The 13,561-nt window shown below is 51.0% G+C and overlaps 1 protein-coding gene across 2 annotated transcripts; it reads right to left on the bottom strand.

Moving 5' to 3' along the window:
• Window positions 1–2,796: 2,796 nt before the first annotated feature.
• Window positions 2,797–12,706, bottom strand: Hdgf (heparin binding growth factor). Of its 2 annotated transcripts, XM_060378581.1 has the most exons (7): window positions 12,174–12,246; window positions 5,703–5,779; window positions 5,420–5,558; window positions 4,979–5,048; window positions 4,651–4,836; window positions 4,183–4,397; window positions 2,797–3,989 (listed from the first exon to the last, which is right to left on the bottom strand). In XM_060378581.1, exons 2-7 carry the CDS (start codon window positions 5,707–5,709, stop codon window positions 3,983–3,985), a joined length of 624 nt encoding a protein of 207 aa, XP_060234564.1. In that variant the 5' UTR covers window positions 5,710–5,779; window positions 12,174–12,246; the 3' UTR covers window positions 2,797–3,982. The 2 variants fall into 2 exon arrangements, with proteins under 2 accessions (XP_060234564.1, XP_021517524.1); XM_021661849.2 differs by lacking the exon at window positions 4,979–5,048 and having other exon boundaries at window positions 12,174–12,706.
• Window positions 12,707–13,561: the final 855 nt, after the last annotated feature.

Below are 13,561 nucleotides of genomic sequence, written 5' to 3'. Positions count from 1 at the left end.
GCGACTGCGCCCCAGTTTAAGACTAGGGAAAGGCAGTCCCTTCACGAATCCGCCTTACGACGTCTCTGGCGCAGAGCGGCCTCACCTTTCCCAACCTTTCTTTACACGTGCGTGCTCTACTCCAGCAGTCTCTACCCACCGGACTTATGGGAGATGTAGTCTAGTTGCGGAGCGGAAGCTCTAAAAAAACCGGAAGCTTGCTGGGAACTGTAGTCCATCGCTAGAAAATGAACTGGAAACAGGAAATTTGGACAACCGTAGGAAATCCAGGGTGTGAGAGGCATGTCGGGAATTGCAGGCCAAAGATAGGCTGATTCGCCGCGTACATTCCTGTCAATGCTCTGCGTGGACGCTACTGGGAGTTGTAGTTTACTGTGAGCATGGCTCCATTTTCTCGGTGGTTATGACTTTCTATTCAAAGCAAAGAGATCCGTTTCTAGATGATTTTACAGCCTTTATGTTCTGGCTCTTTCCATGCTTGAGGGATCGCCTTTTTGCAGAGGAAGGGATGATCGTCGGTCCTTCCAATATTAGATGAGCTTATCACTCTATGTAAAAAGTGAAGCCTGTCCACCACCCGTCCCTCTCATCTGTGGAATGGCAGGCATCCCTATCGAAACCTAGCAGAAACCAGATCTATCAACTTGCTATTCGACCTTACTCACCAGCCTGCCCTAATCAGTATGTTTCTTCCGATCTGCTGATGACTGAGAGCTAACTGGTCTGGTTTTAATGTCAGGAACTTCATTAGTGGGCAAACTAATCAGTGACTAGAAGACCAGAAGAAATGACCTTTGTTCTTAGGATGTGTAGAACTAGGAAAGGATTTCTGAGACCTTCAGCACCAAATGTTTGTCATTGACCCCAAACCTCCACCTGAGAAAGTGCCTGCAATTGTTTGATCATTCTAAGGCTGAGACTTAGGGAGGGCAAGCCCCCTAGAGTTCCATGAAGACAGAATGACTTCTCCATCTTCTCAACTGCTTTTGTTTTCTAATAGTGGCTCATGTAGCCCAAACTCACCTTATATTTGCTAGATCGCTCTGCCCTTACTTGCCAGGTGCCAAGGGTTCACCATCCAGTTTTATGTGCTGCTCCACACTGAACCCATCCCTCGGGCTTACTACATGCCCAGTAAGCACTCTTATCCTAAGTTAGAATTCTTGCATAAATGTCGTCTGTTTAATTTTTACCTATTTTTCAATTTTATCTTTGAGACAAGGTGTACACCATCATGCCTGGTTAAGCACTGTTCTGTGGGCTTATAAGCTGACGTTAGCCACCTACCTAGCATTAAATGGCAACCTATCCTCTCTACCTTTGACTTACTCTTGAAGGTCCAAGACTTTTCTAGAACCAGACCAAAAACTTACTTCTTCCCAGCACTTTTGGAGATAAAGGCAAAAGGATTGTGAATTTGTGACCAATAGGGAGACCCTAGTTCAAAAACAACAAAAAGCCAACAACCAGAGATAGCTATGCAGAACTGAAATTCTCAGCACTTGGGAGAGCCAGTTTAATACTGTCCTCAGCTTTAGTTAGTGTGTCCTGGACAGCATGGGACCCTTAAGACAAAAAGCCATGTACTTTTCATTTACAGAATCTCTTCGCCCTCTACTTCTTTGTAGCTACTGGGGACTGTCTCTGATATATATCCTGTCTTGGGTATACCCCAGGCTGGTCTAGGGCTTGCTGCATACCCGCACGTGACTTTAAGATTTGTGAGCCACTGTGCAGGTTCTGGCAACCAAACCCAGGTCCTCTGCAAGAACAAGTGTTCTTAACTGTTGAGCCAACTCTCCAACTACCACATAGTGTGGGTTTGTTAACTCTGTTTACTTATTGGGATTAGGGATTTAACACAGCAGAAGGCCTCAGCTCTGACAAGAAAAATCTGCATATGCACCTGTGTCACCACACATCCATGGAGGTTAGAAGGTATCTTCCAGGAATCAGTTCTTACCTTCCACATTGTCAAGGCAGGCGACTCAGGACCCAGCGAGTCTCCTGTCCACATTCCAACTAGCTTAGCAGTACACCCAGCTTTTTTGGTCTCTGGCATAGAACTCAGGTAATCTGCCTTGTGTAGCAAGCATAAATGTCTGATCCTCTCCCTTCCATTTTCTTCATGTTGGGGATTACAGGCATGCATCCACCACACCTGCTTTTATCCTGTGCTGGGGGATCAAATACAGGACTTCTGATTTGTGCACACTAGGCAGTCACTCTACCAATTGAGGTAAATTTGTGTATTTATTTATGCATGTATCCCTAGCACTTTAAACCCTATTTCTTATGCAATCTTGTGTGTGTGTATGCATGGCTGGGGTGGGGGTGAGGTCTTCAGACATGTTCTTTTTGTATAGCCCAGGCTGGCACTGAACTTATTATCCCTCTGCCTTTCCACTGCTGAAAATACAGATTTGTGCTACCACACCTGGCTCAAAAATATGGAGCAATTGCTGCTCTTGCAGGACTTGGGTTTGGTTGCCAGAACCCTCATAGTGATTCATAACCATCCTTAAGTCGAAATCTAGAGGACCTAATGGCCTCTTCTGACCTCAAGTACCAGGCTTACATGTGTTACACCTATATAAACATGGGCAAAACATTCATAAAGTAAAAGATAGCTTTTAAAAAAGTATAAAAATGTTTTAGGGCCATCAGATGCAAGGGTATGAGTTTTATAGGCTTGGTGTGGGAATGGAAGCTGAAACCCCCCTCCCCTAATCTAGAGGTTACTTGTCCCTTTCTCTCTCTTTAGTTAACCCAGACACTTCAAAGAATTAGTCAGAATCAGGATAGTAATCAACGGCTTTATTTTCCTAGAACTCAAATTGTCTATGGTTCTCAGAGCTACACTTCCAAAGCTACAGTCAGCAATTTTTCTTCAGAGCCCAAAGGAGGGATGGGAGTAAAAGACAAGAGAAGGAAAAGGGACATAAGAAACCACTAAAAGAGGCTGGGAGAGGACACTTTTCCCTGTATTCTCAGTGGGCTACAAACTGGATGTGTGGCAACACCAGAGGACCAACTCTGGAAGAACATCAAAGGCCCACCTCCAAAGACAAAGCCACCAACCCGAACAGGTGAGCCTCCTGGTGCAGCTCAGAAATGGGTCAGCAGTGGGAGCAGAATGGGGAGCACAAAGGGGTGGGATTAACAGGTTTGCTTTTTTTTTTTTCCTTTTTGTAATTTTCTTTTATTAAAAACATTTCCTAAAAAATGTGTCTTCTCCTTTATGTCTGGGTGAAATATCTGACTATCGGCTGGCCTTGGGAATTGTAGGAAGTGGGAAGAAGGCAGCAGGGTCTCCTCATGTTACCATCTCTGACCTGAGATCTAAAGAGACTTTTACTCAATGCAAACGATGAGTCAATCCTTCAGATCTCAGCTCTTTCCAGGTCCTTGGCCCTAACAACTTGGAAAACCCAAAGTCTTGATGTTAAAACTACAATTCCTTGAAACCTGGGGTCAGGAAAAAAAGTGTTCTCAAAATCACCAAGGATTTATGGGTGGGAGCCTCTCTCCCACAGTGTCCCCTTTCTTGAATACAGGCAGATGAGAAAGCAGGTGTGGGTGCAGGGGACAGGCGCTCGGGAGACGCCACCCAGAGACCCACACTCAAGTTTATAATCACTTCCGCTCCTGCCCCAACCCAGCCCAAAGGTCTACAATGCCTGCAGGAGTGCAGAGGTGTCAAGAGTTTCATGGAAACAGCAGCCCAGACCCCAACAGAAACCCTAGGAAACAAATCTAAGGAGATACAACGGCCTCATCTCATCCCGGAGCACATGGCCCCGTCACAGGGTATACGGAGGGACCTGGAAGTGAGGGCCAAGAAAATGAGCAAAAGTGAGCAAAGGAGCAGAGTGGGTTGGGTGGAAAAAGGGTTCCCAGTTTGCAGGCCATGGCCAGTTTCCCCAGTAGCACCCAGACAGCAGCAGGAACGGGGCAGGGGCTCCTCTTGAAACATTGGTGGCTACAGGCTGCAGGGGAGGGTTGGAGGGGAGAAGGGTTAATGGTGTGGTCTTGGCCTGGCCTTACCCCAGCCAGTGCAGGTCTCTAGGGAGAGCCCACCCAGCCTCCAAAAGGCTGACCACTGCAGGCCATTTTCTTCCTTCTCCTCTTCTCCATAAGTGACTAGGCCCTCCCAGCCCGCTGCCAAGGTAGCTCACTCACCTTTCATGATCTCTGACACCCTGGGCTTCAGCCTCTTCCTTGGCAGCCTCTTCCTCCTCCTCTTCCTCTGGAGGAGGTCCCCCGCCAGAGTCTGGCTCAGAGGGGGTGCTGTTCTTCTCCACTTCTACAGGTAGGGGCCTCTCGCCCTCCAAGGCAGCCACCTCCTTGTCCTCCTCTTCATGGTCTCCTGACTCCTTGGGACGTTTAGGGGAGTCCTAGGCAAATTATCAGAGGACATGAACTGAGGCTAAAGGCAGAGAAAGTCAGGAGCTAATCTCCCTGTGCCTCCATTCCTCTTCAGGATCTCTTTCCTGGGTGATAACACTATCCATTCTTCTACCCTCTATGAAGGGTAGAAGGCCTTCTGTGCTCCACCCTCAGTTGGATTCCCAGAGACCAGGAGGTAGATTTACACCTCAGACCCAAGGTTGCAAGATGGAGCCCACAAAAAAAGCTACAGGCAGGTACCTCCAGCATGTCCCCTGCTCTCCTCTTCAACACTCCCTTTTCATTCTTCTCCTTGGTTGGCTCATCAATGACCAGTTTCCCTTCTTCATCACTGCTGCCCTCTGTGTTGCCTTTCTTATCACCATCACCCTCATGGGCTTCAGGCTCCAACTCAGGCTCTTCCACGCAGCTCTTTTTCTGGGAGGACTGTAGTGGAGAAAGCAGAGGTTGAGTGGCACCAGAGACTAGGCCCTCCCCAACCACCCCCTTGGACACTCACTCCTTATTTTGCCCGCCTCTCCCCCACCCCCACCCAGTTGCCCAGTCTCACAAGTGATTTGAGACCCACCTCTGTTGGATTAGCCCAGGGGTTAACCCACAGGCCGGGCAGGCAGGGCTCTGTGCAGGAGGGGGGAGGGCTGGAGCAGGAGGCAAAACCTCGGGTCAACTTCTCCCAAAGGGATCTGGGACCCATTCCCCACAACCCCCACTCCCCCTGCCCTCCCGCCTTGTCCTGCCCGGCTCACAAGAACCTCCTCTTAGAAGGCTGTGTCCTCTTACTAATGATGGCCTAACAAAGGCCTGCCCCACTTACCGCCTCCATCCAGTTCTTGCTTTCAAAGCCACTAACAACAGCCCCTAACTATAAGTCACCCCAACCCTCTAGTCCCATCTCTTTTATCCCAAAGGTCCTGATATTCTCAAGACTAAGCATTGCCTCTGGGCAAGGTTCCTGGAGCCCACAACACACCTGCTTTCCAGAGGTTTGAGGGAGCAACTAATTGCTCACCTGGTAGCCAGAGGCCTTGACTGTAGGGTTGTTCTCGATCTCCCACAGCCCCTCGCTGAACCCTTTTCTCTTGTTGGGCTTGCCAAACTTCTCCTTGGATTCCTCGTAAGGGAAGAGGTCTTTGGGGCCCAGGAATGCCCTGGTGAGAGATGGGAGACTGTGCTCTCAAGCCCCAAGCTGCCCCCAAAGTGAACAGCCAGAGACGAACAAAGACCATCACCCCCCTTTTGCACACCAGTGTTCCCATGGTGTCCCACCTGCACCCCACCAGCCCCTCACTCACGTCTCATGGGTCCCAAAAAAAAAGACTTGGTATTTGTTGGCTGTTGATTTCACTGCAGCCTCAGGCATCTCATCAATCTGGGGCAAGAAAGGGAGAGCAAATGTGAGCTGGAGTCCAAAGGTCTTCAATCTGGGGCAAGGTGAACACCTATACATTTGCATAAAGCCAAACAGAGCAGTCTTAGTAGTACAATTTGTCCAAATTAAATTACATAGGAAAGCTCAACAAACCTAGGACTCTTCCCCTACCCTTTATCAGAAAACATCTGATCAGTGCCCAGTCCCGGACAAGGTGTCATATTTCTGCCACTCCCAAGATCAATGCTGTTACTTCTTTATTTTTTGAGACAGTGCCTTGCTATGCAACCCAGGCTGGCCTCCAACTCCAAGTCCTTCTGCCTCAGCCTCCTAATGACAGCCCTGTGCCAACCCATCTCCAATTATGAAAGGTCAATTAAAGCACCTCAACTCTTTCAATGCCTTATGACAGGGGCCCCTCTTCTCAATGACAAAGTCTGAATTTCTTGCTTGCTTGCTTGCTATTTTGAGACAGGGTTTCTCTGTGTAGCCCTGGCTGTTCTGGAACTTGCTCTGTAGTCCAGGCTGCCCTCAAACTCTGCCTCCCAAGTGTGGGACGGCATCCCAGGCTAAGTCTGAATTTCTGCTTTGCTACATTTAGGGACTGGCCTTGGAGCTTAGTGTTGCTCTCTCCTCAGTTTCCCATATGTAAAATGAAGAACCACAGTACTTACCATGGGTCTGTGAGTGTTAACATGCAGTCTGTCCACTATATTGTGAACAAACATTCCCAGGACACCCCCGTTCTGTTCTGGCCACACTATCCTCCTTGTCAGCCCATCATGTTTACTAACTTCTTTCTGACCAACCTCAACTCCACCATCATGGCCCCCAAATAAACCCTCCTAAAATCTCTCCGTAACAGTTCCACTTAGGCCAGGCACGGTTGCACAGGCCTGTAATCCCAGCACTCGGGAGGCAGAGGCAGGTGGATCTCTGTGAGTTCAAGGCTAGCCTGGTCTACAAAGTGATTCCAGGACAGCCAAGGCTACACAGAAAAACCCTGTCTCAAAAACAAACAAACAAACAAAAAAAGTTTCATCTTTTTCCCCCCACTGAAACAGGGTTTCTTTGTGTAGCCCTGGTTGTCCTGGAGCTAGCTGTTTCAACAAGGCTGGCCTCGAACTCACAGAGCTCCATCTGCCACTGCCACCTCCCGAGTGCTGGGATTAAAGGCATGTGCTGACCACTGCTCAACTACATGTCCAATTCTAATTAAATATGTCTTATTACTTGGTTGATGTATGTGGACTACCCGTACGTGTGTGAGAGAGAGATGGGGTCTCACCATATATCCGGTAGAGAAAGGGGGAGGGTATCTCACCACAAAGGTCAGGCTGGTGCAACTCATGACTCTGCTGTCTAAGGCAATACCCACCCTATCTAGCTCAGGTCTGCCTTCATCTCCAGCACACAGTAGGTATGCAGTACTTGCTCAATGAGCTAAGCCTGAGGTACAGGTCTGAAATCTTAACAAGGAATGTGATGCAAGCCTTAACCTCAGCACTTGGGAGGCAGATCTCTGTGAGCTCAAGGCCAGTCTAGTACACACAGAGTTCCAGGACAGCCAAAGCTACATAGCAAGGCCCTGTCTCAAACAAAGAAACAATGATCCCACCAAAATAAGAAATCCTAAGCAATGTGAAGGCTGAAGCAGAAGGGTCAGAAGTTTAAAGTCAGCCTTAACTTAGCAAGATTTCACAGAAAAAAGAATGTCGAACCTATGGACCTTTATAAAAGACTGCTCTGACTGAAGTGGCAAGGAGACCCAAACACACTTCATATTTAAGTCCTGGTTCTAGTAATAGCTCCAAAACACTGATGTGAACCCTTTGAAAGACACTAAAGTCAGTCAAATCTTGAGGAGAACGAGCCCAGAAAAGACATGTCTTTCCCAAAATAACATAGTACATTATACTAAGGACCAGACTTCTGGCCTAATTTCTCTCTCTCAAAAAAACACCACAAAACAAAACCACTTGCTATGTATATGAACATTTCCCCTGCATTATTTCTGTGCATCTCATGAGTGCCAGAAGAGGGTGTTGGATCCCCTGGGACTTGAGTTACAAATGGTTGTGAGCTGCCTTGTGGGTACTGGGAATAGAACCCCAGGACCTCTACAAGAGCAGCTGGTACTCTTTAACCACTGAAACATCTTTTCAATCTAGGGCCTAATTTCTTGAGGCTATCCCTTGCCCCATGACCCAGTAAAGTTAGCAAGTACTGAGGTTTAAGGTCAAGTTTGAAATCAAGAGAGAACAGCTGACCAACCTATCGCAGATTAAATCCTGGAAGCCCAGGACATGCCAAGCCGTTGGGGCAGAAACTACAACTCCCAGCAATCCTTGCAACAAGTCCCAGATGCCCGCCCTCCTCCCAGAGGCCAGGTGGCCATGTTGACTGGGGCTGCAGATCTAAGAGACAGGCCAAGGCAATGATTAAAGACAGAGTATGCAACTGGTAGCACTGAGGAGACAGGGAGGGTGAATGAACAGAACAAACTGGGTGGGCATGACTTGAAAGGGCACCCTGCCCTAGACTTGGAAGTTTTTGGGTTTCTGGGGCCCTCCCCCTTCCCCGTGGCCTCTGGGGACTTCGGTCCAGCCTCTCCCCTCCCCCTAGGAAGACACAACTCAAACTAGGCCCAGCCCAACAATCAGGAGATGCTGGGGTGTGGGAACCTGGTGGAAAGGCAAGCAGTTCCCCCACAAACGTGTTCCCAATCACTATGACAACTTAACCCCGCCCCCGGGGACACTCAGCAACCAGGAATGTGACCACCCCTCCCCCTAGGCCTGTAGGATCGGGAGGAGGGGACACTAAACACCGCACCCCACCCCCAGGCCAGTAGTCTACCGCGCAGGTCCTGGGCTGTATTTGAAACCAAGCTAGGACTGGAAAGACATGGGGGAGGGGGCCTGCTCTTAAGGATAGGGACAGGGAGGAGCTGGACAGGATGGATACCTGCCTCCAGTTATCTGCTAGCCTCTTCTCAGAGGGCCTCCAGGACTGAAGGGATCCCTGGAGATAAGCAAAGGGCCACGGTAGAAAAGGCTCTCTCACAGGCCTCTGGGGTGGAAGGCCTGACACCTATGTGCCACGAATGGGGTGGAATGCTCACACCGAAGCCAAGGCATTACTGTGCTTTCAACCTGGTAATACACGTGTAATGAAAGGGGAGAGGAGACACCAAACGAAAGAGGGGGTGGGAAAGAGTTAGGAGGCTTGAGGCTCTCTCCTAGACACCCCATCTTCCCACAGAAAGCAACCAATAGGCAGAATCGTGTGGCAGGGGTCCCCGGAGGCCTCTAGCTGCCCAGTGCAAGAAACAAGACTGGAAGTAATGAGACACACCTACTCCAAGAGCCCTGCCAATTTCCAGCCATAGAAAGGTTGGGTGTGAAGGAGTGAGAAATGGGCTTCTTCCGTAAGAGGCTCATTCCCCCCAACTACCCTAACCCTTTTTAACTTACATAGGTGCAGCAGGTAGGTTAAGGATGGGAATGCTTTCTGCTCAACATTCCCAGCCCCTCCCCCACAAAACAAGAGAAATCACTTCTATGACAGCACCCCCACCCCTCAAGCAATGGAACTCTTTCCTGGCATTCGGTTGTGAAGGCCAGTTCTTCCATGATGAGGCTGTTAAGTCTCAAGGAAGCTCTCTGTTTCTCAGGTGGTGCCTTTCTCTCTATCCACACAGTGACTAAACTCAGTGGGTCAAAGTAAAGTGGATCAGGGTGGAGTCAGATGTGCTGGGGACCCTACCACACTTCCACCTCTCGCCAACTGGAGGGAGAAACTTCTTAATCATTCCAGCCCACTCCTCGGCTTTTGCTTGCTTCCATCAGACAGGCTCCAAGCACTAGAAACCCTATCCTGTCCAGGCTAGAAGCCTTTGAAACCATTTGCAGTGTTCAGAGGTGGAGGAGCAGGGAGGACTGAGCAACAGGCCCATATAGCCAAAGCAGGTCCAAGACCAGAATTTAGGAACGCTGAGGAAAGTTAAGAAAATACTAGCTGACCACCACACCCACGGCCAGGCTGACTTGAGCTAGGGTAACCAGAATGTCCAGCACAGCAGGCAACTCAGACTCAGGCTGGGAAGTGTGGCAAGCCCAAAGTCAAAGTCAGAAAAGAGGCAAAGGGGCAGAGGGAGAAAAGGAAGGCTCCGTTGCTCAGAAGCTTCTCCAAGATTGGAAGAGAGGAAAAAGGCACCTAAGGGGTGGGGGATTCCCTCAGGGCTTGGGCTGTTCACTGTTAATTGCCTGAAGATCCTCCAGGAAGATAGGCAGGAAGAGGGAAGGAAAGCTGGGGTCATAATACATTCTTCCAGCCAGGTCCTGCTACCATGTGGCCCCTATGACTTCAATTTCAAACTCTGGGCCCTTTGAGTCTTTTCCCAGTCACCCATGTTCCCTAGCAGCAGCAAAGTGCAAGTAGTGGCCTGTATCATGGCTGAGGATTCTGGTTACACCCTGGAGCAGACAGCCAGCCATCAGGATTCAGACTTCCTCCTTCCTCCAATTTAGGAAGAATTTAGGTTCTACAGAATTGGAGATGGGGAAGGCAAAAACTTAAAGTTTTGTCCTTTTGGGAGGCAAAAGGGACAAGGGACAAGTCTTAGGGAGGTGATGGCCTAGGGTGTACACTACCCTTAAGTGTGACAACCAAACCAAGGCAAGCATTGGGGTGCCCCTCTTTGAGACCCATTCAAAACTGTACCTCAAAAGTCCAGGTCTCAATAGAGGAAGAAATTGCCCCTCTGTTCTATCCTTGTGTCTGCACTCTCATAATGAAAAGAAGTGGATGGTATTCCTACTCCAAGAACTGTCTTCTATCCAAAGGCCACCAGAAATCAGAGGTGCTTTCTCACAGGGGCCCAGATCTCAGGAATTAAGACATACTGGAAGGTCCCTAACCCACATTCCATAACTACTCGCTGGCGCATAGCAGGCCTCTGAACTTTGTCTCACACCCCAGCAGGAAGAAGCAGTAGAGACCTGGGTTCAGGTCTTGCCCTGCCCACCAGTGCCTTGGCATCTGGGCCAAGAAGCCAGTGGATCAGAAGGTGCAGGGTAAAGTACACGAGTGTTTACATGACAAGCACACTGCCTAGCTCCAATCAGGCCCTAGAGGCCCTTCTAAGGCTCTGGAAAGACAGTCTGACTTCTCTTTGCACTTCACTCCCAGGCCAGAGGCCAGGCCTTATTTGACCCATTTGAAAGTTTCATCGAGCAAGGAGCTCAGGCAAATGGGATTGAATATACTCCTTCGGGAGAGAGGTGAGTGAGTATGGAGGGCCACTTAAGTTTTCTAAAAGATCAAGTTGGCCTGACACCCTGAATAGGAACCAAGAGAGCATGGAGGCTCAGAGCAATACTAAAACAGTCAGCCATACTGAAAAAAGCCACAAGGCAATCCTGATCGGGACCCCTCCCTCCAGGCCTTTCTGCCCTAGGATTTCACTTCACACACAAGTCCCACACCCTAAGGGGCTGAGTCATGCCCTCACCCATTACCAAGAGGCCCCTCTACACTCACTTTGAAAAGTTGCCAGGAGCACCCCCCAACACACACATTTAACCTTTTCCTTGGGGGTAAGGCGATAACCACTGCAGGCTTTCGGCCCCACCCTCCCACCTAACCAGGTGCTGGAATGGGGAAGGCCTTCGGTTGGCGGGTTGAAACAACCACATGGCTGACACGGGCCTCTCCGGCTGGAGACTCACTGATGGGACGCGGAGGCAACTCGGGATCCCCTCAATCCCCCGCCTCACTAAGGTTGCCTGTACTGGAGTTCCCAAGCACACGGGGCCTTGCTGCCTGCAGTTCCAAATCTGAGCTGGCGACATATGGAGGGATGTTTTTGTAGAGTTGAAGGCTAGCCGGTTGTGGCAGAGTTATCCGGCCAGGCAGACCACTCCTTAAGTCGCCCCCAACCACTCAACGACCCTCCCAACTTGAGGCAGCCTAAAAAATGCTCAAAGAAAGTTTGTTAGCTGCCGACTCTACATCCACCTAACCCTCTGTGGACTGGGACCCTTCGCAACCGTTTGTCCAGTCAACTGGAGGCAACTATCAAGAGATTCGGGGCTCGAACGGGGCTCCCCGAAGAGGGTGGGAATCGCCACAGAAGAAGGGAGACACCACCGGGCCGCTCCCCAACCGTGCGCCCGCAGCCTCGGCCGGTGTGAGGGTTGAAGGCGGACCGAACACGCGGCGCCGCCTGCCAGGTGCCCGGCCCCGTCGCCTGTTATGTAAACGGTGGTGGGCTCCCGCCAGGGCGAGCAGGCCCGGCAGCCCCGTTTTTCCGCCCGCTCCGCGCTCGGCGACCCTGCCCTCCCAAGCGTTATGCAACCGCACCAGGGCCCGCGACGGCCGCGCTGCTCACCCGGGCCGGCCAGTGTGGGTAGCCCTTCATCTTCGCGAACACCAGGTCCCCGCACTTGTACTCTTTCTGCCGGTTGGATCGCGACATGGCGGGGCCGCGGGCGCCCCGGGCTCCGCGCCGAGCCGGGAAGCGCGAGCCCAAGTTTGCGCGTGCGGCGGTTGCGGCGCCGCTGCGCTCCGGCCCTCGCGCGGCCCCCGCCTCGATGGTGGCCCCCGGCGCGAGCTCGGGAGCAGCCACGGCGTCTGCGCCCGCGCGCCGCTCGGACGGGGCGGGCGCGGTGGGCAACGCTTGGCTCGGGGCGCGCTCGTGCGGTTGTTTGTGTTTGAAATTCAATTGCTCCCTCCTCAGCGCGAGGCTGCTTCCTCCACCCCGCGCGGCCCACTCCTCCCCTCGCGCTCGCGCTCCCGCCCGGGGCGGTTCGATTAGCGCAGCCGCTCGACGCCTACTGCCTGCCTCAGCCCAGCGCCCAACCTGGAAGCCGCCAGGCGGAGCGGAGCGGGACAGGCCTGAGGAGCCGAAAGCCGAGCGCGCCGAGCGGGCTTTGTGTGAGGGCGGGCGGTGGGTGCTAGCCCGCGAGGAACGGGCGCCTGCTGGACAAGCTGCACGTGCTCTTCCCCTGGCTCCGCGGGGTGCTTCCAGCCACGACCAAGCGGGGCCTAAGGTGGTGTTTGTTGCGCTTTGTCCCCCTATCACGTGCACATCCAACCCACGTTTCTGCTCGGTGCTTCTGGCTTCTAGCCAGTTAGACGACCAAGGCGGGAGACGGGAGACCGCAGAGCGGTGTGGGCTTCTTCCTGGGCTTCCACGTGCTTCTGTTGGCCCGGGTGTAAGAGTGCGAATCCTGCTAGATCGACCTACGCAGTAGGGGAGAGGCTCGAAATTGGCAGCCCTGTGATGTGCGAGAGATGATGGCCATTTTCGGTCTGCAGTAAATGCTAGTAATCTATGCGGCTGCCTAGTGAAAGCTCTGAACTTCCACCAGCTAACCTCACTACAATGAGGAGGTCCTAAAGGGTGAAATACCACTAAATCCAATTTGGAGATTTATTGTCCTTATAATCTGAGAGGACTTTACTAACGTGGTGTCTTGGAGAATGAGTGCGGCTATGTCAAATTCTGGAAGACAGTATTTGGCCTAAGTTGTATTCTAAGGAATGATGGGCCCAAAACTTGCTCTCAGATTTCAACCAAACAAGATGTTGTTGTAACTACATCTCTGCTCTTGTGGCTTGTGGATTTTTTTTTTTTTTTTTTTTTTTTTTTTTTTTTTTTTGAGACAGTCTTACTACGTAAGTCCTGGCTAGCCTGGAACTCACAGAGGTCCACTCATACTCTCATTTTAAAGAAATTTAAAATTTCTATTTATGCCACATGTGTCCAAGAAGGTG

This window comes from Meriones unguiculatus, chromosome 2 (genome assembly GCF_030254825.1).
Source record: "Meriones unguiculatus strain TT.TT164.6M chromosome 2, Bangor_MerUng_6.1, whole genome shotgun sequence".
Classification (NCBI taxonomy): domain Eukaryota; kingdom Metazoa; phylum Chordata; class Mammalia; order Rodentia; family Muridae; genus Meriones; species Meriones unguiculatus.
Note: the sequence above shows the minus strand (reverse complement) of the source record. Positions and strands in the feature narration are given on the sequence as shown.

Bases quoted from the DNA above. Each gene is read 5' to 3' on its own strand.
- Hdgf (XM_021661849.2), bottom strand. From the start codon at position 12,260: ATGTCGCGATCCAACCGGCAGAAAGAGTACAAGTGCGGGGACCTGGTG. The intron at 5,780-12,173 runs GTGAGCAGCGCG...TTCTTGCCCCAG, and splicing joins ACCCACACTGGCCGGCCCGG to ATTGATGAGATGCCTGAGGC. The intron at 4,837-5,419 runs GTGAGCAATTAG...TCTCCACTACAG, and splicing joins TCAAGGCCTCTGGCTACCAG to TCCTCCCAGAAAAAGAGCTG.